Consider the following 27,630-nt stretch of genomic DNA (forward strand, 5'->3'; position numbering starts at 1 on the left):
AAGTACTGGTTACAAAGTAGTCCCATGTGCTTAATACTGAGACAGCATACTACAAAAGACAAGGGTATAGGCACTTTTCAGTAGAACACTCGTGTTACAAAAAATACTGAGATGCTCCACCTGCAAAGCTTTTAAACATATGCTGAAGTCAATGAAGCTGAAGCTTGTGCCTGTTATAAATTTAATTTATGGTTATCACTATGCAAATATGTACCATTTGGCAGCAAGCTGTACATGTCTCATTTTTGAATGTCCTGTCGTTCTTGCTTCACAATGGGCCTTCTTACTACCCAAGTGATGAGGAACAAAACACTTCTTTCCATCCTTTGTTTCACTCCCTGTTGTTAAAATCAATTGTTTTTCTCTGTTGATTTCACTCTCTTCCCCCAGGTTCTAATTGGAAAAGGCAACTTGATGAATGAGGCACCTAAGTAAAACAGAGTTTAATCTCCTATCCTATGACAGGTTGTGCAGAGTACTCACCTCAGCCCGCGGAGCTGCTGTGCGGTCAAAAATAGGCACTTGATGTGAAATGCTTTTACTGCAAAGAAAGGGGACAGCAGGGAGATAAATATGCCTTTCTAGTCATAAAAAATGCTACACAATCAGTAGTACAGTGTCTGCATTTTTACTATTTAAGAGGCAGGCAAGCCATACACCACTGGAGAAACTGCATGAGAATGAATCTCTGTGCAGCACTGAAGTAAAAAATATGGATGCAACAACATTGCCCTAGTTCCCTCAGTTTCAGTTCAGAGTAGCAGCAATCTGATGGTGTCTGCTGTTGAGAACAGATGGAATTTTCAATACAGTCAGTATCCTGGACTTCCACAGCACTGCTCAGCCCCCCTACTCTGCCTTCTGGGCATCTCTGTTTCTAGCATTTATGGCATTTAGTTCAAACCCTGTCATCATACACACATGCAATTTCTGCAGTGTTTGAGGTAAGTGAAAAGGAAGCGGGTCCATCTTTGCTATACTGCAAGGAGAATTAATTTGTCTGAAGGGTAATGAAGTATGGCATCTACTTAACAGTTCTCCAAAGGGGTGTCAATGCTGCTATGTAGGACAGGCCTCTGTTTAGACAAAGGACAGAAACAAATTAAATATTTAGTTTCATTTAGTGTCTGAACCAGATCTCACTGAATTCATTGCCAAAACTCACATTGACTTCAGTGGTGCAAGCCTAAGTCATTAAGTTTGGCCTGTATATTCTGCACATTATAATACAGATTACCATTAAAGAAATACAGGCAGATAGAGCTGGAGAGTATTTTTTAAAAGCAATCTATACTCTCCTTTTGGAATTTTCCTTTAATGCAAGTATCACATCCCCTTTAAAAATCTGAGATTACTGAAAAGAAGAAAAACTCTGTGTTCACTCCACCACAAAGATCCTCATATTGGGAATTCATGAATTCACATGGGAAACACAGTGGTGACCCTCATCTCTCTCTCCCCCCCCCCAAAACTGGACAGCATATTTTACATCAAGAAATGCTGAAAAAACATGTCAATCACTTACACTCGGCGTGTCCGTGGGCGAAGCCGTCTCAGCCTGTGAGGCACCTGCTCGCTATCGAAGGTTGAGTGGTAGAAGAACAGCCGTACGTCTTCATCCATCAACACCCAAGCAGGGAGGCAGAGTAGGTTCTATGCCAAGAGCAAGGAGGAAGCAGAGTGTAGCAGTGGGAGAGACCAATTCTCTATTTATTTACATGCAACAAATATGCCTCTCTGACCTACAGGATCATGAAGGATATTCATTACTGCCAGAAATCTCTCTCCTCTCCCTTCTCACTCAGCAGGACACAGCTGAACAGCTGACAGTTTCTCTTCCTTACTCCTGGAGTTGGCCAATGTATTGCTTCACTCTTTTTGTACCTGATTTACTGCAGGAATAAATTGCTTTTTGTGTTTCCCTTCAGAACATGAATGACTGTGGGAAAAAGGCTATCTTAAGTCATGGAAGCCTTGGCCAGTGTTTGAAGCTTTTAGTGATTTAAAGTCAGGCCTTCAGTTCACCTGCACACAAAGAATTTCTTTCCTTGATGTTTACTGGATGTATCTTCACTGTAGAGCAGGTATAACCAGAAGCCCATCTGTCCTGATTCCGGCTGCGACAGAGCCAGTTTTCTTCTTAGTAGTTGGTACAGTGCTGCGTGTTGGATTTAGCATGAGAATGATGTTGGTAACATGCTGCTCTTTTAGTTGCTTCTAACTAGTGGCTTACTAAACCAAGGACTTTTCAGTTTCCGTGCTCTGCTAGTGAGGAGCTGCACAAGAAGCCAGGAGGGATCATGGACAGGACAGCTGATCCGAACTGGCCAAAGGGTATTCCATGCCATAGAATGCCCAGTATATAAACTGTGGGTAGTTGGCTCAGAGCCACTGGTCACTGCTCAGAGGACTGGCTGGGTATCAGTCAGCGGGTGGTGAGCAATTGTATTGTGCATCACCTGTTTGGGTTTTTTCTTTAGTTTTATTTCTCTCTGTCCTTTTCATTATATCCCTTTTAATTACAATTATTAGTATTATATTTTACTTTATTTCAATTATTAAACTTTTCTTATCTCAACCCATGGGTTTTACCTTTTTCTGATTCTTCTCCCTATTCCGTTGCAGAAGTGAGCAAGTGGCTGAACCGAACTTGGTGGGCAAGGTTAAAACACAACCCACACACCATTCTCCCAGTCTCTTAGATGCACACATCAATTCTGTATTCATGCAACACCTGGAGATTCACCATTTCCTCGTATATCTCGGGTTGGGGTTTTTTTTTTGTAAGGATATCTATCTGTATACGAAGGGAGTGAGTGAGCCTTTGCATACAGTGTACTCCAGCACATCCTACAGTCTGAACAATCTGGGGAAGAGGACTGCAGGTTGTACCACAGTGTGGGCACTGTGTATTCAGAAAAATCAATACAGAGAGAAGCAGATACCTAGGACTGTAACAGTACTGTCCCTCTTAGCTGATTTCAAGGGGTAAATATCTGCAGTGCTCAGCGCATTCTCCACCTTAAAATTAAGTTTTACCTTCATGTAGACATTTAGGATAGGAATCCTGTTCTCAGCAATTTCCCTTTTGGCACCAACAAAAACTTTTCCTGGAAAATATAAAACCTGTGACAGTTACTGAAGAAAAAAAAAGGAGGCTGTCAGAGAAATGAAGCAATCAGGAGAAAATAGGATCTCCGAGAAAATAGGATTTCTAAGAAAATACATATTTTCTAAAGCATTTTATGTTTCTAAATGAACTTTACCACAAGTGAAGGTACTGCCAATGGAGCTTGACTTCTCTGGCAGTTCTTCTTCTTCTACAGCTGGGAACTAGTTCCTTGTCACAACTAGTTCCCTCAACGAACTTTGGGACAGCCTGGGGCAGATAAAGCTGCTAATCATGGAAAGACTTGGTACTGACAGCTTACCTGGCAATACAGGGAGTGTGCAGGTGAATGGGCTGTTATCACCCTCTGGCCCATATCTCTCCTCTAGTTTGGTGTGCAGGGCATAGAACTCACGATAGCGCCGGAAAATCAGGTATCTGCCACCACCTTTAAGCTTTACTTCAATGACAAACATCTGAAACAGAGAAGAGGGATTCAGGCTGATATTCATACTCATAAATACTTACCAAATGAAAGTAAGGCATACAATAGGATCATAAGATCAGTGTTCCATTAGAGGGAATATTCTCTTAGGGGCAGAGTGGAAAGCAAGACTTCAGTTAAGCATCTGCAGACTCAAGAACTAGAAAATAACAAGTTAGCGCCAGTGTGGCATATTTGTGGGACCAGATTTCCCATGATGCATGTCCCTGCGGCTGCTTTACTTTATGTTACATAATCTTAAAAGGAAACATGGAATTACTAGATTCTACTTTACGCTTACACACCTTCCCTCAGTGACAAACAAAACACATTAGGGAGGTAAATACAAATATTTTACAGTGAGATGCTTTGGACATCTAAGTCTATAGACAGGCATCTAAATAAATTGATTTTCAGAGTTGAAAGCATTCATACTTCTTTTTGACTTTAAGGTACACAATTTCAGAAATTATGGTCTGACTGCCTCCAACCAGTATTTTATTTCTTATCTCTTGACAAAATTGCTTTGCTCTAAAGAAACCCATGATTTCCATGCACTGACCTTTGAGTCACATTGCAGCCAGATCCTTCAGAAAACATAAAGACAGAGCAATCAAACATCACTACATTCCAGACTAAAACCTGCATACTGCAGTGGGAAGGGTTTATGAGTAAAGTCTCCAGCAGAAGTCAGACTGAGCTGGTCATATTCAAAACCTTCAGAATCTTAGTGCATTTCCCTACTATTCCCTTCTTGTGTGCTCTTTCATTTTTTATTAATATGCTATCTTCTGTCGAGATGGGAGCATCCTAACTTGCCAGTACTAAGGAATGACGACTCTGCCCTTCTACCCTTCTTGAACTCCTTTACCACTCTCTTCAGCAAAGGTACAGCACTCCAACAGGAAAAAAATTGGAGATTAGGTAGAATTTAGAAAACAAGTGATGTTAGAGGATACCTCTGTCACATTTCACTCAGAAAATAAATTTTTAGACTAAATCTATGATAGACTATCCTCCATTATAGAAAAAACAAGCACTGAGAAGTTTTCCACATGGAACTATTCATGCCAAAAAGCAATTACACCAGATTAACTGTATTTTGCTTCCCACGACCAAACCAGTCACAGATGAAGGCATATAGAGATAGAATGAATCTCTCTTCTTACATAGTAGTTTGTAAAGCCTTTCTTCTCCTCAATATCTGCAATGTTAGCTGAAACAGGTACATCATCTGGAAGCTGGTCAAAATCACTGTGAAGCAAGAACAAAAGATTTAGGTTACTCATACTGGTAGCCTTCGAGGTCTCTGTGCCGTACAGAACAAAGGCAATATCACATTATCTACTGTCAAAATCAAGAAGCTAGAAACTTGTGGTGTCTTTCTCTTCCTCTGGAGGTCTGATCTCAAGATTTCAAGTTTCTGTAAGTTCAGCAAAGTCAGTGACCATTGTGAGGATTCAACATGCCTGAAAACCACCCTTATCATTCCTAGGCTTTCTAGAGGAGCAGAACTACAAAAAAAATGTTTGAGCTGCTAAGCTTTTCCTGTGAAATGTGATCAGCTGTGGATGGATTCTTAATCCTTCCTACAGCATTTAGAAGACTTATAATAATAACTCTGCAGCAGTATATCTTATTCTAAGGAGATCATTATATATCATGATTTATGCTGTTATTATTACTGCTTTACTGTAGAGAGTAGGAAACAGTTCTGAGAAAAGAGCTTGTTGTGCTAGGTGCTGTAGAAACTGACAGCACAAAGCTGATTCCTAAAAACCTTACACTCTATGTGCAAGATGCATACAATATACCTTGCACATATGAGATAAGAAACAAAGGATAAGCACAAACAGAAAAAGAGCAAAGAAAGACAAACATAGTATTATTCTATATCATAACTAGTGGTGCCTGCACCAGCTGTCAAAATGTTGTTACATTTTCTTGTAAACATCACAATAAAGCAAACTCTTAAAGAGGCTTTAAAAAAGAATGAGTAGGCTAGCAAATATTTACAGAGAGATCTCCCAGCCACAACAGATAAGATTCATCACAGAATCACAGAATAGTCTGAGTTGGAAGGGACCCATAAGGGTCATTGAATCCAGCTCTTAAGTGATGTATGGGGATCGAACCCATGATCTTGGCATTAACCTTCACAGCAGACAACCTGAAGTAAGAGCAAAGACACTTGTTTGAAAATGTCAAAAAATGTGTGAAGGAACATATGATAGTAGGCAGGGTTAGAAAAAGCTTTGCAGATCTTAGAAAGTATTGGATTTGAAGCAAAAGAGAAGGAAGGATCCTTGCAGGAACACCTAAAGAGAAGCCATATGAGGGAAACAACTGAGCTGTAGACAGCTTAGGCCTTGAATTTGAGCAGTTACAGCTATGAGATTGTAAAGGAATGTAAACACTGAAGATGAAAAAACAGAAAAGGAAGAAGAACTGTAGTAAATAACAGGTGTTGTTTTAAGAGTTGCCAGACATGAAGGAATGTTGACCACCTATTAGAAAAGGAGCTTAGGCACGTGAACAAGAACACTTAACCAATGAGATATGGTATATTTGCGGGTGGACAGAAGAAAAAGACCATAAAACTAAGCCTTCTGTAAGTAAAGTGCTCGCTGCCTGTCAACTGACCGAGTGTGAGTTTTTTTGGCCGCTGCAGCCATATTGCTACAAAGTCATATTACTTGTCTATAATGTCCACACAACATAACAGCACGGATTGGCAGGTGCTTTTTCGTCTGTGACGTTCTCCCTGGTACAACAGCTTTGACAAGCAGAAGACAAATTCACCTTTGTTTCAGTCTTATAATTCAGTGTTGTTAGAGGGGTATTTATATTAACACCTAAGTAAAAAGCATCAAGAATGAGGAAAAAAGGGTAACAAATGAGGTAGAGAGAAACTTTTAAAAAGATCATCTAAGAAATTCCAAGCTGACATAATGTTAAATATTCTGATAATACAAAAAAAAGCTGTCAGTTCTCTCGGTTTATCCTGCCAGGAGAACATCCCAAGCAGGTGTTTCCACAAGGCGTAGCCCATTTGAAAGGATGAAGTAATGATGCAAGGTCTTCAATAGTTTGCTGTTCGAGGAGAATGCCATGAATCAGCACCACCCACAACACAGTAAATACTATCTCTTACTGTGAAGAGGGATGTGGTTATAGAGATATAATTAGTCATATCACAAACCCCAGTAAAAGGGAAACTGTTTGTAGTTATAAAGAGGACAATTACCCATTATGGCCTAGGTGCTGACTATTCCTCACAAAAAGAAGAAAGTCCACTCCAACCTAAGAAATGGACTGCTCCACACTGAGCAGCCTAATAGTGTGGAAACTAGGATAACAAGAAGAATCACCAAAGATGCTTACATCCAAATTAAACAAACAGATCACACCAGTTACGTGAGGCTTGCGGGGGAGCAGGAGGAGGGAGAGACACGCTACCTCTTTTCACGCAGCTGTCGGGGAAGAGACATGGGTTCAGCTTCTTGAATCCAGATGGCTAAGCTCTACTCCTCTGCTTCTTGGGCAGCCCCTGGTTGAATAGGATGAACAAAGTCAAATTCTCCCTGTGTGAAACAAGACTCCTTTGCAAGGTCTCAGAGATCTTTTTTTAATGTTTCAGTGTCAGACGATTTCTCCTGTAGCTCCCCACCCCCACAAGATTGAGGAAGTACCAGAAAAACAGTCATAAAGAAAGACTGTGCTGTGATGTCTGTCATGTATCAAAACTGCCACAGTTGAGAAACCAAAAGCCCAACAAAAAGCAGAAACTATGAGCCACATATTCTGTTGTCCACCTCACCACCAGAACATTCGCCTCTGCTGAAAGCCAGCATGAGTGGGCTCCACAAATTCTGTTTTTTCAGCTAAAATGTCCCCATATACATCCCTACACTAATGTTCGTAAGCTAGGATGAATACTTCTGATCCCTTCTTGAGGCTCTGTGATTCCTGAGAATACTCCTTTTCATGGACCAAGAGCCAGGAGGTGGAGCTAAAGAATAAATTTTCAAATGAGAACAGAAAGTGTCATCAGAAAATTCAACCTTGTCAAACATATGGGTACCAGGGTATCAGACACAGGAGACAAGCTTTGAAGGATGGATCAATGTAAGGCAGATGTGAGTCCTTGAAAGATAGAGACCTTTTCAGCTTCATGCACTCAAAACAATCCACATTTGCCACATACAAAGATAAGGTAATGGCTCACTCTGCCTTGTACTCAAATGGTAGTGATAGAGCATTTGTATAAAATCAGCTGACAATTTTTCAAGAAGAAAATAAAAGCAAGAAAGTGATGAGGAAGTCATCATTTGCTAACACTGTAGATAAGTTGCAACACAGCTTATCTGCCTTAGTCAAAAGCTGTCATGGGTATCTGCCTCTCCGTTTCAGACTCTTCCATTTTCATGTTCAATACGTATTTGCTTCCTTCTCCTCCTTCCGCTGTCAAGCACAAAAATTCCCATCTGAATGGACAAAAAATCAACTGGCATGCTTCAAAATAAAATTCTATTTACAACTGTAATTATCAGCCTTGAGAGTAACTGCATTTCACTGCATTTTAATGAAGTAAATTCTTCACCCATCTCTTTTTTGTGGGTAACTGAAGGCACCATTATTGAATTGGAGAGGGGATATAGTGCCTCTTGATCAGAATGGATCGGGAGAACCTACAAAATTCTGAACTGTATTTTCTGAGTGCTACTCTGAGCTTCCAACACAGACTTAGCAGAGTTGTTTTAAGTGATGATGTTGGACCCAAGTATTTCCATAGAACTTCACACTCTGATGTATACTCTGTGCTCTTGATTAGGCCTGCTAAATGTGCAATCCTCATGTAATCCTAAGTCAGGCTCATTATACTCTTCCCTTGAGTGAGAGAGACAATAATCAAGTTTTATAACTGCAGTCCTCTTGCTCTCTCCTGACATTCAGAAGGAAATAGGAAGAGATCACCTTGACCAGAATTCTTAATCACAATATCAATGTATACGAACTCATGAAAATTCAGGGGAGCGCTCCTGACACACACAAAAAGATGTGGAAAGCACAAATCCTGTGTAAACTTTAATAGAAGCAAAAGAGAAAGGTGCTTCTAAGGTACCTTTCTATTTGATGAATATCGTAGTTTTGATAAGAAAATCGTTAAAAGGTTATTCTAATGTTTTCAAATCTCTTGGAAGAGAATGTAGATACAAGGCACATACATTTTTTAGTAGACAGAGGATATGACATAATGCAAAAATACTTGCTCATTGTTTACCTGGAGACATGGCTTTTCAAGAACAAGTTGACAGACAACCTCACAGTTGCATTGTCTATGCAACTGCTTTGCTGTAAGCTGAGAAAAGCAAATTGAGAGCAGCTCAATTCCACTACTCTCTGCTTGAGGTTACAGCCAGTAATAATGCTAACCTGACAGAAGAATGCTAAACCTGCTAAGAAAGTTTATGATTCTGCAATGTATTCTTGTTCTAAACTCAGTCAGAGCCAAGACTTTCTTTTCTGACAAAAGGCAAATTCCTACCTCAGAAGATTGCATAGTTGATTGGTTAGAGGAATCACCAAGGCTGTGAGACTAAGATTGGAAACACTGCTTTGCCAAATCAGTGCCTCAACTACCAGCAGTTTTCTCTCTATGCCTTCTATTGTGCTACTATAGCAGAAGTAACAGTTTCTGTTATTTAGGCTGAGAAAATAGTCTGGGTCTAGTCAAATCCACACGCTCTCTCTGCTAAAATAATTACTTTATGAATGAAATAAATGTCCATTACAAAACTGATACCTTAATGAGAGTACCCACATCAAGAAATATGCCCCTACTAGAAAAGTAAGCAATGTCATCAGCTGACATGGTCAACTCCCAGTTTTGAGAAAACCCATTGATACACCGTGCCTGGCACAGTCATTATGGCCCTATGCACCGGCCCTTATACATACACAAGAGAAAGCAGGCATCTATCCAAGTGCAAGAAATAGGAACAAATTAATTAATTAAAGGAGACTACTAAGAAAATCCTCAGATGACTGATTCATGACCATATGCTGACATCGTTACACACCTCTTCACAGTTCACAACCTACTATATTATTTTAGACATGTATGCCTGTGAGCTGTGAAATCATGGTCTTCTGTCTAATGCACATGTTGTTAGAAAATACATGTACAAGGATACACAGCACCTTGGAAACCTGAGAGTATCAGCTATAACTGAACAACCAGAGCAAGCATGGAATTTTAATGAAAAATAAGAATGTAGTCCCAAATCACTAAAGATACGTGAACCACTAGTAAAAGGTAAATCAAAAAAAACGTAGCAGAAATACTCAGCTGAATCAAGTTCTGATGACAGCACTACATACCATCTCTGCTAGGACAGCACTACCATACCATTTTGTCTGTGCATGTCTGTACACTCTAGAATAAGAGCTTCTCTCTGGTGCACCTAACATCAGAAAAGCACTATGGCTCACCAGCCATAGAATAAATCTGTTAAGTGATAGGATAAAGCAAATAAGAATAACATTTTTAAAATATGTCTGATCTCACCACAGATTAATCTGTAAAGGAAAAAATGTTTTAGCAATCACTTCAAGGAAGTTGAACATCAAGTAGAAACACATTGGCTTGCAAGATACTTACATTCAACATTTTGTTTTCAACGGTTATATGGAATATTTGTTTCTGTACCATACACATCATAAATAGTTGAGTGTCTTGACCCCTGGGTTGCTTGAGACTGAGCAGCACCTGTGATAACACTGATTTTGGGTTCTTTAATAATACTTGTACATATATTTCTTTTATGGTTACCATCAGCTTGACAGTATGCTTTAATAGACTTTTACAATATTTATTTTGAAATATAGAGATGTTTAAACTCACTATTACAGCACATGAATAATTAATTACAGCTCCGCAAAATATTTGGACGAAAGTTACGTAAGATAAGCTACTCATGTCTGCTCTGCAATCTTCAGAGCTTTCTTGCAGGTAGTGCTCCAAAATACTTAGGAGGTAGTCAGCCTAATGGGAACAAGACCCTCTTTCTTTGCTATATGCTTTCAGGACAGCTGAAAATAAACCCATTAAAAAAAAAAAATTGAAGTTGTCCTACCTTTCTGAACTTCTTGGAAAAAAAACAAAGAGGACATAAGTTGAGCTGATTGGTTTTGTATTATTCATTAGATAACAACTCAGTTCATAATGTCTGAGTGCATGGATACTATCCTGGTCACACATTGTGCTGGGAGGAAAAAAGGCACAGGAGTATAGATATATAGAGATTTGGAAGTTTACTTTGACTTAAATCTGGACACAGTTTCCATTAGTGTTTTTTTAGGGTGAAAAGTAACCAGTAGTCATTTACAAAAAAGGACTCTGTTCATGCCCTGCTGATATAAACACAACTAAATAATCCATCTTGAACTAAAGAAATTTAAAGGTCAGCATCTAACACTGTTCCTGGCAGTGAATTTGATGGTGTCATTTCTAGAATAAATTACTACTCAACATGAAAGGGCTTTACAGAACCAAATATTAAAGAAAGAGCAGCCTTTTTTTAATGACATTTTTCTCAAAACTTCAAACTAAATCACGTACCTGAATCTTGGCTTTTGCACCTCTATTGCTTTAGCAAAGCAAGTAATAAATATTGCAGGGAAAAAAACCACTCTGAAAAGTGAGGTTTTTCTTTAGACCTTATCAGCTATATTGGAAATATGCATTCAACAGTGCCATTCTGGTGTTTGATAGTTCGTGATGCAACAGCCAGATCTTGTCACCTTTTCTTACGTAGAGCAATATCACAAGCAGTATTACGATCTTCCTCACTGTGGAAAACAATTCTTCTTTTAAAATAAACCTGCTTCCTTTAAAAATACTTTAACAATATATAGGATTCTCCCTGATATAGTAGAATAACTTGGATTGGAAGAGTTAGAAGTAACTTCTCCTTAATGAGCAATCGGGCTTTCTATTCTCACATAGCTCGGGTGGATATTGATGCCCAGGACTAGGCTAAGTGAGAAAAATGGAAGCTCAGGAACAGCAACAGAATGTTCCTTCATCCAGATAACATATCACTTCCAGGATAAGAGGCAAATAAGGAAGATATAGGGCAGAGTTTGTCACTACTATTGTGCATGACAGATGTGGGCTGGAAGTATCCCTACTCTCCAGTCAGCTGCATCAGTGTCAAAATCTGGTAACTGGCCATTGCAGACAAAGAAGTAGGAAAGAACTTCTAAGAGAGCTATGTCTACAGCCACTCCTCCGGAAGTTTAAAACCTAGTTTTTGCACATAGCAGCAGTGCATCTTTGTGGCAGGGGAGTCTTTGTGTTTTAAGTCTCCTAATCATTTTGAGAATCAAAAATCTGTCAGAATTATTGCTGCTCAAGACAAAGAAAATCCTGCTTCATCTATTTCACAAGTTCAAAAGACCTGTTTAAATTACTCAAAAAAAAAAATTCACTGAACTTTCCCAAGTTGCAAAATAGGGTTGGGATTTGCTAAAATTTGTGCGGTGCTGCATTCAAACCATCCTACACTATTACTAACAGTTTAATTTCCCCAACCATTTGACAAAATCCTGTGACCACATTCCTTTTACTTAATTTGGAAACTTTAGATGAGTGCCTTTAGTTAAGTGAAGTTTTCTGAACAGTGAACAGAGACAGGTACCACTGGCCAGTAAATCAGACCTCAAGTGAGCCAACTCCACCTATAAAGGTTTTATCTGTACCCTAGGAATATACATGAATTATAAAACAGCTATATTCCCAGTTTTGTCACCTCAGGTTTCTAAAGGTAAGGAATTAAATCTGTCCCTTACTGTGGACCTAGTTATTACTGGTACAAAGGTACCTTCCCATTCGGGACTCAGCTATATTTGGATATGCACTTTTACACTGGTATAATTGTCTTTACCCTAGGGGAGTTGTACTACTTAAGCTACACTGATATAGTCAAAGAAGCACAATTTTCTGGTGCAGAAATATCCAGTCTGCTCATTATAGAGAGTTTATTTTCTAATGGTTCATAAATTGGGACAATATTCCTTAAAAAAATCAGGGGACAAGGGGGCTAGAGATTAGGATAGGCAGGCAAGTGGCAAATATAGAGGCAATAAATATCAAGGTCCTGTAATTTTCAAAGTTCTACCAGTATTCCTCACAGTATATACTTGCAGCCTGTCTCATCTACTGCCTCACCTACTGGCTGTTTATTGCCTTTATTTCTTGAAAGATGAACTTGTGGAATGAGTCCCCCAATTACTATACTAATAAGAAATTCAATCCCAAATCAGTGGCCAGTCTGTCCATTTCCAGTGTGGAAGGCCGGAGTTTCTGTCTCCCATACCTCAAAAGGCAGAAGGCTGCCTTGTTATGTGAAGCCAGGTCTAAATAAGAGACTTTTCAACTGCCACAGCCAGTTCAGCCACTGGCTTGCTATGTGTGATTCCTTTTGCCTTAGCTCTGCCATCTGCAAAATAGGTCTGACTAATACTTTTCTCATGAGGGTGAAAGTGAGAAGGAAAAATGCTCGACAGAGGTATAATTCTTTGGAAAGTCAGGTGAAAAGTGAGAAACTACAACCACTATCCTCAGCAACCCATCTGCACTCAAAATCACCTGCAGTGCAAACAAAAAGCAATATAAAAATGTAGTTCTTTCAAAATGTGCCAGTAATGCTCCAATGCCAGGCCTTAGAACAGATGCCCAAACCCTTTAAAAAGACTGTAATGGCTAAACTATCACATATGTTAAACAGCAGTAGCTAATGGGCCTGTCCTACATGGAAAAGAACAAGGAAAGGAAACTAAGAACAGCTTTCTACCCAGAGCGCTACCTAATCTGGGAATATCATTCTGCTGGCAGATTGCTTCAATAATCTGAGCCAAACAAAGCTAGTGGGGGACTGTGAAGTTGTGATTTCAAGAAATGAGAATGTGGTGATGGTATCATCTTAGGAAATTACCTGTCCTCACATACTCTTGTTTTTTCCTGCCCCCCAGCATGGCACATCTGAGGCTCTGCTGCAAAATACATCAACTAGCTAATCCAGCTGTAAAAACATTTTTTTCTAAGCTGCAGATCAATTTCCCAGCCCAGCTCACAGCACAGACATCAATAGGGAGAATGAATGAGGAGGAATACATTAAACCAGCACTGCCTGATAACTTTGTCTCACAAAGGCACTCGGACAAACACAGTGAATGTGTGTGTGCACATGTACATCTCCAAGCAATCCATTTAGGTCTCCTGACAATCCATCTCCACATACAGATGCTAATGTAACCTCTTTCACACATATGCTTCAGGGCAACCTAACATTGATGTGGCAAGAATTTTACTACTTTTATGATGTAAGAAAGAAGCCAAAACACACACTCTAACCATGACCTCTTCTGTAATAGCTTTTCTGAATGAGATAGCTGCTACTGAGATAGTATCTATAGAATCCAGTCCTTGAATAGCTGCTCCTCTCTACTTCAGTGCCTTTGCCCTGTTTGCCTGCACTTTATTTATTTTTCCAGATTTCACTACAAACAACTTGTATAAGCTGTTGCATGATGTAAATGTAGTGCCATAACAGTGGGTTTCTCATCAGGAGTCAGACCACATGAAGGTGGAAAGGAAGGCAGAAAATTATGTCAGCAGCACTTCTTCATGATTGAAAAGCACCTTCCTTGTGAAAAGGCAAAGAATAAAAAATCTTCAGAATAAAGGACAAGCAGGAAGTGAAGGGGGGAGGAAGGGAATAAAAACCAAACGTCCCTGTTACTAAAACACGCAATAAAATCTATTTACTACCCAAACAATTTTTACTCCAAACCAGCCAGTTATGACATTCTCGGATATGTCTGCTGCAAAACAGTAAAAGGTAGAGGGGGATTGATGTCCCGTTCCAGTTCTTTCTGTTCCACGTCTCGCCTCTTGAGTTCTGCTGAATGTGACATTTTTCCCTGGCACCTAATACACAGAACTCTGCTGCTAATTTTATGCACAGAGTTCTCAAGCTGAGTAATTTGAGGCCAGAGACTCCTCCAACAGCCTGCCAAACAGAGTGCACACCCTTCAACACTGCTTCTGCTGTAGAGAAATGGGGGATGGGAGAAGGAAATGAGCCAAACAAGAAACAAGAAACAAGCTTCCAAACTTGTCCAAGATGTTTAGCTGATTTTTGGCTCTTAGATCTACCAGGGATCTATCTCCAGCTCTCCCTGTCCTGTTTGTCAACAGATGGTCCAGTGGATTTCCCAGCAATTACCAAGACTCATTCAACTTAAGATGTACACTTTTCCCCTTTTTTTCCCACATTAGATTATGTCTGCCTGCTCTAAAACTAAATCAGGCTTTTGGACACAATGCTCTTTTAATACTACCCTGATGAGATAGAGTAAGAAGTGATTTCTTCAATATTATAATCAAGGATTTAAAAGAGAATCTGGTTTCTCTTTTCCCCACCCTGGTTAACATCTCTGCATCTCACAGAGATAGCCAGCACTGCAATATATTCCACTAAATGAGGATGAACAAGTAACCTTAAAAATATGGGCTGATGTACTTAAAAGGGGATTGAACCCGATGTATCCCCACTAACTGACCAGAAAATCTTTATGCCAGATGCCCCTCTTTCCTTCCAGCTAACTGAAGAAATTTTTGCTGATACCTTTTATTGGAATCATCTACTTTCTACAGTAGAGAAAATATTGAATTAGACCCATTTTCAATAGTACTTACTTCTACCTTGGTGCCAATAATGCTAGAAGGAGAATATACCACACCACTGTCTTCTCCCCACTCCAACTTTCTTTCTCTTGACAGTATCCACAACATATAGTGAGTGGGCTTCAGGTTAAAAAGAAAAACAAAAAAGAACTTTGATAACAGAATTATATTAATAACTTCTCCTACTGCAAACACTTTACGCCAGAACAAAACAAACTGTACTGCCTAAAGACTTCTTTAGATGGTACAGCATCCTCCTCACTAATGCTTCCTTGATAATTATGTTGACCAGCAGTATCAAGTAGAAACCTGGTCTGAGACTAAATGAAATCTTTCTAGAGAATTGGAGAAGAGCTGGGACTTCTTTTACTCCTGTTCAGCTGCAAGAGAACATCACAAGCTTTAGCGTCCAGAGAACTTTCTTAGCAGTTTGTCCCATCATGAAATATGTGCCTGTGTAGAGAGAGGAAGGGAAGAAGGACTGGGAAGAGGAATGTAGTCCTTTATTCCATATCTGGGGTGTCAGATAAACAAAACATGAGGCATAAAAGTCAGATAATTTCGTATACTGATCTACTACAGCCATCAACATGTTCCACTGCAGAAAAAGAAGAGAATGAGAGGAAAAAGAGGGACAATGCACAGCTGACAAAAAGAGGAACATAGAAGAAAAAATAGGGATGTGTAGAAACAATCAAATGTAAGGAAGGATTGGGAAGAATCCATCTTTCCTCTAAAATAGTGTAGTGTGTTTCTAAACTTGACCCACATGTGTCTGGCTATTTAATTTATGAGACATGAAGCTGACCAGCCAGCAGGCTGGCCATAAATTATATCTCTTAGATACGCCAGGATAATTTACATTAGGAGATAGAAAGGGGAAACCGGTGAATAAAAATTTTGAACTTACCCTTCAGGGAGCTGCCTGGAATATACCGTGTTGGTACCTAAAAATCTGTAGGTGTCCTGAGATGGTAATATGCCTTGCCAAGACCTCTCCATTATAAAAGCTAATAGATCACAGCCTTTTTTCCACTGTCTGACAGCATGTCTGCCTAGCACAACTATACTTTCAGATCCACAATACATGCGATTTTGCAGACCAGGCTTAAGTAAAGGCTGTCTTTGTTTAGTGCAAAAAAGAGAAGACCCATAGGGAGATATAACTGTTAATCCAACTAAACAAAGTGGGATTAAAGAGAAAACACAGCTAGACCCTTCTCCTAGGTGGACAACGAAAGGATAGGAGACAGAATATCAAGATGCAACAAGCAAAAAAAATCTCATTGGACATAAGAAAAAATAATTCAACATGGCACTGGAACAAGGGCCTAGAATGGCTATGGGATCTCCATCTGGGGAAATGTGCAAACTTTGACTAGACAAACTTGACCTATCCTTTATATTAGGTCAGCTTTGAGCAATTCATTGCACAGGTCACATCCAGTGGCCCCTTCTAACCTTATTTGTTCTATATTCAGATACCAGATGCTATCTTCAGCTAACCAAAGTCTCCATCAGTTACTGGTCAACTTATCCAAAACAATCTGCTTGACCTAAATTAAAATCTCACATGCATTTGGCAACTGTGAACACTTCAGACAGTCTATAGTACTGTGCTATAAAATTAAATTTCTTGTATAAAAAGAAAAAAAAAGGAATGGGAGGAAAGACAAATTCTAAAACCAACACTTCTAAAGTCATTACTTTAATAACTTCACAGCAAAATGTATTGATGAATATTCTCAGATTGGATTACCAGGAAGAAGCAATCAACTGATCTACATGCCTTGCTTATACTACCTACCTCATGCATCTGAAAATACTTTTCTCTTTGAACTCCAACTTTTCCTTCTTCACCAGCTTCCCCTTATGGTGCTCATCCCTCTCCAAGTCCATCTTCTTCCTCAACCTGCTTCCCTCTTCACATCACCTTTTATTGTCCTTTTTGATCCCAATCTCACCCTTTATTCTTCTAGTCTTGAATCTCTGAGTTGGAAAATAATTTCTTAAGGCAAAGAGAAGCTAATTATTTGGCTTTGGGCCTGCTTTTGCTTTGTCAGCTCCCTTGTCATCAAGTCTATCAAGTGTGTGGGGAAGCTTTGGAATGACAAAGAAAGCCATAAACTGACCTGGTAATCCCAGGGAAAACCTGGTCTGCACTAATGATACTTGTAAAATAATCAGGGGAGCTTGATGCCTAAAGTTCCTCAGAGCAGCCTTCCTCAAATGTCGCCTGACACATCAAATATTCAGTGCTCAGAGTGGGGGGAGGAGGGAAATATGTCTGCCATGAAAATGAATAGAGCAAGCACTAGACCTGCACTAATTTTATTAACAATTAATTAATTGCTAATTAATTTATTGCTGATTGATTAATTAATTGTAATTAATAAACTTCTTCAGGTTTTCTTTTGCCTTAGTAGCTTGGCTCCCATTACCCTCAGTCTCTTTATTCCTGTTAATGCTGTGGCCTTTAGACATCAAGAGTCATAGTGTAAGAAATAAAAGGGTAATAGACACTTAGCATGCCTGGCTATATGCCTGACACAGTGAAACAAAGGATTAAGAAAAATTTACACAACTTGGAAATTGGACTCTTTAGGCTGTTAACCAATGAACAATCAGAAAGTCTGCAGAATTTTATGGATATACCTGGTTCAGAGAACGAGAATCACAGAAGATAACACTTTCGCCATACACCTACATAACTCCAACTGGTACTTCAGAGATATAACTTGAAAAGTCGGGGACATTTTGCTCTCAGTTACAGAAAAGTCACTGTTGACATACATTTGAACACCAGATACAGGGCTTACCAGTCCACCTACATCATGATGTAAATATACAAAGAGTTTATGAACATCAGAAATTTTTATACTAGAAAAATCGTTAGTTTCTCTCACTCTTGAATCCATATTTTGATTCATCAAAGCAGACCTGTATTTCTACTCTGAATACTGTCTTTTCAATAGTTATAAAACAAAAAAAAATTTTAATTCACGCTTGCCTTGGCAATATAGTTCACATTCTTACTGATGATTGTCTTATGCTTTCAAAGTCTATCAGATTTAGCTAGGCTAACAGCAGGCACTCTACTTTTACATATAATCCTTCTTCAAATCTCAATAAACTCTTTGTTGAGATAATAGCCATCCAGCTGCTAAACTCACAAGATAATTAAACAGTCTGCGAAAGGACATTTCTTTTTAAGCAGATTTAAATTTTATCAAATGATTACTCACTCTTAGTTTGAATAATAATTATTCAAATACTTTTTTCTTTTTAACCTTTTCTCACCTAAGTTCTCTCTTGGGCTCTTGGCCAATAAAAAAACTAATCTGTGGGATAGCAGAAGAAGACATGAAGAAGGCAGGAAAAAAAGGCATTAAATAGTTACTGGATTCTCATTTAGGCTACAAATCTAGCTTGAGAGGGACTATTCACGGTTTTAAAGTTAAGGATAAAGAAGACTGTGCAAGATCACAGTGCCTTTGGCATAAGAATTGTTTCTCGCTATGAGACATATAAGTATAATACTTACAAAAGGCCCCAGCTACAGTTCAATATAGAAAATGTGATGCACTATAAAAAAAGTGAGAAGGAGCATCTAGGAAGAGAAACTTCTAGTAATTTCTAAAAAGTCTATTCTGCAAATAAATATCTGAGTTTTCCTGTATTGATTTGGTTTGAGTCTCCATTTTTTACTGGACATATGAAGAACTGGTCAACATGTCTACTTTTACTATCCATAGGCAGATTTAAAAAGATGTGGTAGCCACACTCTAAGAATTTACACTTGAATTAATGCTGCCACAGAAGTCCAAAGACTTTATACAAATGTGACAATCCTTAAGAAAGATATAATGGGGAAAAGGAGTTAACAATAGCTATTTTTAAAGGGCTAGCAAATTATCTAGAACTACAGGAGAAAGATGTTTGCTATATGCTATTGATTCCAGTCAAGATATCCTCTCCTTCACTTTGTAAAGTGAACAACTCCCTTAAATACTTACAGATTTGGCTTTCTTTTTCAAAGTATCTATATCTACAAAAATCTCTTCTTGCCCCAAACCAACCTATTTATTTCTCTTAACTCTGACTGTATGGTGTGCTATCATTCTAAGGCAGACTTTAGCAGATGTTTTTGTTTTGCTGTCTCATCTTCAGGCTCCTTTTAAGGAGCTATTAGTCTTTACGGTTCCCTAATCCCCCAACTAAATTTATCAGCAGTTGATTGCAGCCAAGAGTTAAGCTAAATTAAACTTTGAAATCCCTGTACAGTGTATCAGATGCACTTCTGGGGTAGGGAGCAGAAAGCTCCAAATGTTCCATTTATATAAAGGTAGGAAAACCATGATTTTGTCTACAAGTTTCTCAAAGCTTCCATACATTTTTCAAGATGACAACAATTTTCCTGATTTTATATGAGCAAGAACTCCACTATGGAAACAACTTGTCATTTAACTCCACATCAGGTGTGTACATACATGCATACCCATAATTTTTCACATAGGTATATACTTCCCTCTACAAATGTGTATATTGTATATGGAGGAGGTATGTACACATACACACTTAGGTTAAGGCCGTGTGCATGTTTGAGACATCTGGTCCAACTGACACCCATGGTGAAAAGGTATTTATCTACATCTCTCTCTCTCAGCATGTTCCCCAGTCTTCATCCTCACACACTCAATCATTCCCTTGTTTGCTTCTCTTACACAGTCATAAGTACCTATCAGAAGAGATATTCCTCCTGCCCTTAGTGAGTAATAAAATATAGTGTTTTTAAAAATCTGCATGTCAACATCAATAGTTGGTTAGTTTTGATGACAATCTATGATCATCCCTTATTATTTCAGAACTGTGAATTTTGTGGTTCTTCTGTGTCAGAAGATGGACACCTATGCATTCTTACATATATACACACACTAAAAACAAACAACAAAAAAACAACAAACAAAAAACCAAACACCACAATAAAAAAGAAAAATCAAAACAAAAACCCAAACCAAAACAGGACAGTCCAGTACATACTCTTTCTTATAAAGAAAAAAGCACATGCATAAAATATGGAAGCTTAAGAGGAAATGGCATACGATACAGATTTATTACCTGAGAGACAGTAATTGCAATCTAAAACATCAGTAGTTTTCAGAAGTCACTGGTATCTAACAAGAGATCAGTACTCACATAGATTTATGGTGTCAATGAAGTCCCTAACAAATTGGCCTTTTGTCTACAAAGTAATTATTCAGTGGTATTAATTGATCCCCATCGCACTGCAATTCCTGAGAAAAGCTCTAGAAAAGGGACCTGGTGAAATCTCCATTAAAAACATCACAAGAGTCTCAACAACAACTGTGGAAGATGGTTCAGATCCTAAAAAGACAACTGAGTTGAGAGTGCAGCTCCCTGGATGTAAAAGTAATTCTTGCAAACCAGGTTACACTAAACTGGTGAAATAAAAACAAACTTCCTCCCCAGAGACTTCATAACATTTACTCTGAGGTCAAATCAAAGATTTGTTTCCAAAATCATTTGTCTATCCTTTCCATAAGCTGTTTTTTCTTAGGAGAGAAACTGTGTGTCTAAAGTGTGATTTCTGCTGTCTGTATTCCCATGGCTACTAGAAACTGCTAGAAAGGGAGCTGGGCACATCACAAAAAGTGTCAGGCTAACAAATACCAACACAACAGCTCAGAGAAACAGACACTTTCTCCCACCTTCATCATCCCATATCACACTACAAGAAAAGGGAAAAATAAATCAACAGAAAACTAGCCAAAACCATATAAGGGGATCAAATGTGTCCTTCAGAAATGTAAGCTTATCTAAAAATAGGATGAAAGGCTAAGCAAGTCACTTGTTTTTACTCATAGCAGTAATAAACGTTCTTGTAAGGGATTTGCACAAGTTCTGTGCTGTTACAGTAGCATCTGTCTCCTCATTGCCGGAGAAAAATGGTGGCGAGGATTTAGAGCATGTATAACCTGAGAGAGAAATCCTCTGTCATTCCCTCACGGGACATTAGCAAACTTTCCCTCTCCTAGGAGAAGGCAGAGCCACTCTCTTTTCCCTGTCTCTTGTGACCACAGCTTTAAGCATTGTTACAATATGCTTATATTTCATGCTTATGAATAATATTAATAATTGGAACAAATCCATCTCTATTAAGAAAGAGTAAAAGAAGCCCAGTTGAAAAGCGAAAACATTCTGTGCAATAAACAGGGTGAACCTGGTAGCAAAGAAAAGGTCAAGTAACAAACAGATCCTCTGTGTGAAAGGGATGATCCCTTTGCTCCACCCAAGTCAAACTGCTGTCACAAGCGATACCTCTCACCATCAAGACCTAGAGCAACAAAAAAGGAAAGGATGGCCCATTCTGGAAGATATCATCCCAGGACAGGATGTAATATGCAACTTCTTGTGCCACTGTACTGTGTGGTCTCATGTAAACAGCGGATTTCTTGGCATTTCAGTTGTTTGCCCTTTAACAGGAGTAAGTGTTGGAAAAATGAGTTCTTAGGCAGCCAGGCAATAGTAATGGAAGACATGGAGGGGCGCTACCTCAGAGATCAACAAGGTTTTTAGTATGCTCTGATACTTGTTTTTTCCTTCCCCAGTGAAAGAGCAGAACTGTCAACAGAAGTGCAGAAAAATAACAGAGATGATACATTTCAAAGAGGCAAAATTCTGCCAACCAACACATCATTTGTGTCTTGTGGGTCTCTCCTTCATCCATAAGCAAGATATTAATGTTCAATTTTCTGAAATATTTCATTCTTCTTCAAGACAGCAGCTTCTGTGTCCCACTGAGATCAAAACTCAAAGGCTCTGGGAGGCTACTGCCTCTTACAAATAACTGTCAAAATACCATAACATGAGCTAAAAGTGCTGATGCATCTGTACCGCATGCTGCGTGGATGCTCCACTTTTAGATTACAACCACTTCTTGATTACAAGCCTTTTACCTACACAAGGAATATATATACAAACTTTTGAAAGGAAAAGGCCTGCAGTAAGGTGATTGCTAGAAGAGATTGTCACTGTGAACCTTTTTGGGAAGGAGAAATACAAACATCCAAGAAAAAAATTATGCCAATAATGAGGATCAATTCAGATGTGCATAATATAAAAAACATAATATAAACATAATATAAGTTTCTATAAAATGGGTCAGTCCAATAATTTTTTTTTTTTTGCAAATAATGTTTTAAACTGTAAGAATAAACTTTTTTACTTTCTGAGGAAAATAAAGAAATCCCAATACATAAAATTATGAACAAGGTGATGATTATCAGAAGGAATATCTAAAAGGAAATTGTAAGAAGAAATTGTGATACACTGGAAATGGCAGAGAAAACATACTTCCCTTAGGAATTTGCCTGTGAGTCTTTCTTTAATAACTTTTTCTCATTAATTCAGAGGATAAGGATGTTATAAGAGATAAACTCAATTTTTCAATCTGACATTTACCTGAGGGAATCCCAGGTGAATGCTGCTGGACAAGCTAACATTTGAATGTCTGTCCATTCTCTTAAGAAGTTTAGAATAGGCAGCAAGAGTAGAGGTTCCCTTCCTGAAGTCTTTTCTGTAGGCAACCTAAAGAGATGAAGAAGAGAAAGCACAGGAGAATTCAGTGTTTGGGTCTGATTTAGGCCATGAACTACATGGATATATGTTTTTAGTGCACATAAGTTTGTTTTGTGTGTATCCGCTTATTAACAACTGGACTGATGCTGTTCAACTCATTTCATCAGGGTGACTGAAACAGTACTACAGATTTATTTATTGTTATTCTCCTTGGCTGGATCCAAATCACGAATTAAACTTGAGAAGATATCTCATTTACCAATTATGTAAATGGAAAAACTGTTTTCTAATGAAATATTGGCAATAAATAAACAGCTGACACAATAGTGCTCCTGTTCTGCTAGTAGTTATAGACTTTCTTAGCTAGCAGTTTCCACCTGGGAGGCTGGCAGGAAAAGCTCCAACTTGCCATTTGAGCATCAATGCTATAAAATTCTTCCCACTTGCTGTTAATCCAGAAAGATACGATTCCCTCACAAACCTCTGACTTTTAAATCTGACTCACTGTGCACTAACAGCTCTGAAATGAATTATAAGAGCATAAGAAAAAAAAAAAAAGAAAAAAAACCCCAACAGATTAATTAAAGAATAACTATCTAAATTTGGGTTATCACAGGATTCCAACTGTTAAAACTAAAGTCCAATTTCCCCAAAAGCTGTTTACCCTGATCTAAATACTTTGACTGTTCTCCTACCAGCAGCCTAGTATAAATAGGAATAAGTAATAAAGCCATGGCTCTGCTGTGCTAGTTTTTCTGGAATACAACCCCTGTGGTAATAATTACATGGGCTTATCCATCCCAGTGTGAACACCACCAGAGTGTCAATTATGACAAATGTCTGATACCCACAAGTGTCTGTTGTAAAGAAAACCAACTGTTTCCATTCTCTTAACCTTGGGGTCAAGGTTTCCCACTGGGACTAACAGCTTTTTTTCCTGCTGTAAATATCCATTTGAGATTTGCTAGGAGGTGTTATGATACACAGACCTACTCTTTCAGCACTAGCTTTTTTCTTGTTGGGTAATTTGAGCCTAACTCTCTCCAGGGGTTTACACCTACCTCTGTTTTTCATTTGTATTATCTCCTTTGGGTGAGACATTTCACTTTCTTTTCCACACCATTTGCAGTACAAGCTGGAGAGTCCCCAAAGCCCCTTGGTAGCATGGACTATTAGTGACCTGTTTCTCACCTCTGGGATATCACTTGCAGCCATTTGCTATTTTCAGCTTTTGAGACAATTATCAGAGGAATGGAAAAATCAGTAAAACTGGAACCACTAAGCTTCTATCCTAGGAATACAGACTTCTCCAAGGCAAACCAAAGAACAGGCCATTGCAGAAAGAAATGATGATTAGTATATGTAAAATAATACATTTTCAGTCACAGAGTAGTAGTATAAAATACATATACACCTAAACCAATATACTCATATGAAGCCTAAAGAGGGTATATATGAACTCAAGAGCATCGTATAAGCAAGGAGTCAGAGTACACATGGAGTGAACATTTATGGTTTATATTAGGGAAAAAAAGACTTTTTTTTTTTTATGGATACTGTAAGTCATTCTTTTAGTTGATTTACTTTCCATATACATTCTAGCTGCCTGATCCTTCCACTTTTCACACGTATGTGGTATTATAAACTACACTGAGGATAATAAGAACTACCATTGTGGATCAAAATTATTTCCTTCTAGTTCTCTAACCCAGCATCCTGTCCCCAACAGTGGACATAGAAAAAAGCCTTTGAAGGAACATTATGATGCTTTCACCTAATATTATCCCAAATCTCAACTACTTTAGCTCAGGAGCTTCACAAGCTGGATGTGGCCTGTAGGAGTTTGGTCACCTTCAAAGGATCTCTTCCATGAATTTACCCATTCTCCTCTCCAACACATAAAAGTACTCATCATCACAACAGCCTTGGCAGACTAAATGTAATAGATGCTACATTCTTTAGTAAGTAAATTTATCTTTTGAAAAAGCTACAGGTTGTATTCACAAACCTGAAAAGTTTAGTGGTACTTTTGTCACGAGAAGTTTCTCCTAAAATTCTGGGAAACTTCTAATGTGGGTATCGACATTTCATCTTCCCAATAATTACCAGTTGTCATACTAACTAAAACTCATATTTACTCCTACTCCTCCAAAAGACTTTCAGTACAGGATTTCTGGAATCCTGAATCAATGTACTGTATGGTTCATGGCTATAGAGAGCACCTAAGGTGTCTCATTGTAGCTAAGGATAGCAATACGATATTTCTTCCTTTTTTAGAAGTAAGATGAAAGGGGACAATATACCTAGGACCTTGTGAAAAGGGGTAGGTTTGATAGCAGGAGCAGGAGGGAGAAATGTACACCTATGTCATAACTCAGAGACGAAACACCAAAGAAAATACCGCCATTTTAAGGATTCCTGTCCTGCCTCTAAACATAGGTGAGACCAGCACTGAGTTTTGTCTTAGAGAAAATAAAGAACTTCCTATATAACAAATATTGGGTATAAAATGCTTCAAAATCTTTTTAAACAAAATATACTGCAGACATACAAAATATTTTTTTCAAATATTTTAAATTGTTGCGTGAATTCTTTCCAAATCTACATGTAATGTGGATGAGTTAGTACCCACCAACATATACGTAGTATATACATGTTGCACTGCAGCAAATTTGCCTGATTTATCATTCTTATATAACAGGGTGGAGACTATAACAAGCAGTTTAGAATACTCTACAAGCTCAGACAGCAAAGGAACTCCATATTATGCTGTGCACCCTAGTACCAAGAGGATGCCAACAAAACAAGGGGAATACAAAAAAAAAAACAAATGAGAAAAATTATTACAGGTCTAGAGAGGCTGATTCATGAGAAAAGGTGTAACATAAATAATTTTGTATAGCTTAGCTTACCCAAGGACTGAAGGATATTATAACTGTTTGTAAAATCAAATGAAAAGCATAAGCACCAAGAGAGATGAGAAAAAGAAGGCTGATCCAGAGACTTATATGATCTACTGATGCAATAAAAATATATAAGCGAAAATCAGGCTGGCAACCAAGAAACATCTCTTATCAATAGTCTTTTATCAATAAAGCCTCTAAAATTTTAGAATATGCTTTCAAATAAAAAAAATCATATGACTTTGAGCCAACAGTGTGCCCAAGTGTCCAAGAAGGCCAATGGCATCCTGGCTTGTGTCAAAAATAGTGAGGTCAGCAGGACTAGGACAATGACTGTCTCCTTGTACTCAGCACTGATGTGGCTGCACCCTGAATCCAGTGTCCAGTTTTTGGTCCCTGATTACAAGAAGGACATTGAGGCACTGGATCATGTCCAGAGAAGGGCAACAGAGCTGGTGAAGGGTCTGGAGCACAAGTCCTATGAGGAGAGGCTGAATGAGTTGGGGTTGTTTAGCCTCCAGAAGAGAAGGGTCATGGTGACCTTATCACTCTCTAAACTACCTGAAAGGAAGTTGTAGCCAGGTGGGTGTCAGCCTCTTCTCCCAGGCAACTAGTGACAGGACAAGAGCAAATGGCCTCAAGCTGAACCAAGGGAGGTTCAGTTTGGACATTAGGAAGAATTTCTTCCCTGAAAGGGTGGTTAAGCATTGGAACATGCTGCCCAGGGAAGTGGCAGAGTAACCATCCCAGGAAGTGTTCAAGAAATGACTGGATGTGGCACTTAGTGCTGGTGGTGTTCAGTCAAAGGCTGAATTTTATGATCTTGGAGGTCTTTTCCAACCCTAATCATTTTATCATTCCATTATTTCTTTAACAAATAAGGAAAAGAAACGGTGAGTAAAAGATGGCTGGCTGGTAAACCTGAAGACTGAAGTTGCTTGTTATAACGCAAGTAGTAAACATGGGAGATAGCAGCAGGGTAAGCTTCCTTTTTAAGGTGCTATGCTAATGCTGTGATAATACCATGCAGAATACTGGGTACATTGGCTGATAGGGACCTGGACCACCTTATTATTCAGACTACAGTTATTTATGTGTGGTGAGAAAGAGAAAAAAAAATTATAATGGATGATCATCCCCAACTCTGCATTGTATATGTATCCTAAAGGGAAAACCCAGTCCTTATCTTTTCCTGAATGAACATAATTGAGCTGATAGTAAATATGTAACCACATTACTGAAACTAAGGAGTGCTGTAATACAAACTTCCTCCCTAAATTCTGTCATTTCACACAGGTGAACTCTCAGTGAGCCTGTTGCCACAACTCTCCATGTCTTTCAATTTCAGGCAGATTTTTACAAATAATCTAGATGTGTCAGATTTTGATTGTATTCTTCTTATTTTAAAAAAAAATGAACAAAATGCCTTTTAATTAAATAATTGACATGTAACAAAGACCTCGCTATATGGTCAATGTGGTCATAAATCTGCTTCTCCCTTTGTAAATAAGCTTTAGTAAGAACTAACTAAAAGGATAAGAAAGGATTTCCACTAATAAGGATTGCTTTCACATGGCTGAATTACACAGAGGAATCACAATGACTAGTCCTGCACTTGCTCTTCTGTCACCGGTGGACAAATGCACTCATTCCAGTGGAGCAGACAGAAATGGAAGTCACACTCCATTAGCCAAAAAGACAGTCCTACAATCCTTATCCTCTCTAAGCTGCCAAAAGAAGGTAAAAGAGAAAAGTTGTTCTGCCAGTTACCAAATGGAAA

At 38.6% G+C, this 27,630-nt stretch overlaps 1 protein-coding gene across 10 annotated transcripts in view; it reads right to left on the reverse strand.

Moving 5' to 3' along the window:
• The window catches only part of NCF4 (neutrophil cytosolic factor 4), a 56,499-nt gene that overhangs the window by 3,995 nt on the left and 24,874 nt on the right, over positions 1-27,630 (reverse strand). For 5 of the 10 annotated variants that reach the window (XM_027680321.1, XM_027680322.1, XM_027680325.1 and 2 more), the window contains 6 exons: positions 22,831-22,956; positions 4,763-4,847; positions 3,432-3,585; positions 3,040-3,110; positions 1,526-1,653; positions 484-541 (listed from right to left, as the gene is read on the reverse strand). In XM_027680321.1, the coding sequence (XP_027536122.1) occupies positions 484-541; positions 1,526-1,653; positions 3,040-3,110; positions 3,432-3,585; positions 4,763-4,847; positions 22,831-22,956 (622 nt within the window). Of the gene's footprint in view, positions 1-483; positions 542-1,525; positions 1,654-3,039; positions 3,111-3,431; positions 3,586-4,762; positions 4,848-7,052; positions 7,262-7,963; positions 8,058-22,830; positions 22,957-27,630 lie in introns of those variants that run through there. The other 5 variants (XM_027680327.1, XM_027680331.1, XM_027680329.1 and 2 more) reach the window with 4 other exon arrangements.

This window comes from Neopelma chrysocephalum, unplaced genomic scaffold (genome assembly GCF_003984885.1).
Source record: "Neopelma chrysocephalum unplaced genomic scaffold, ASM398488v2 Primary Assembly neopelma1_59, whole genome shotgun sequence".
NCBI lineage: Eukaryota > Metazoa > Chordata > Aves > Passeriformes > Pipridae > Neopelma > Neopelma chrysocephalum.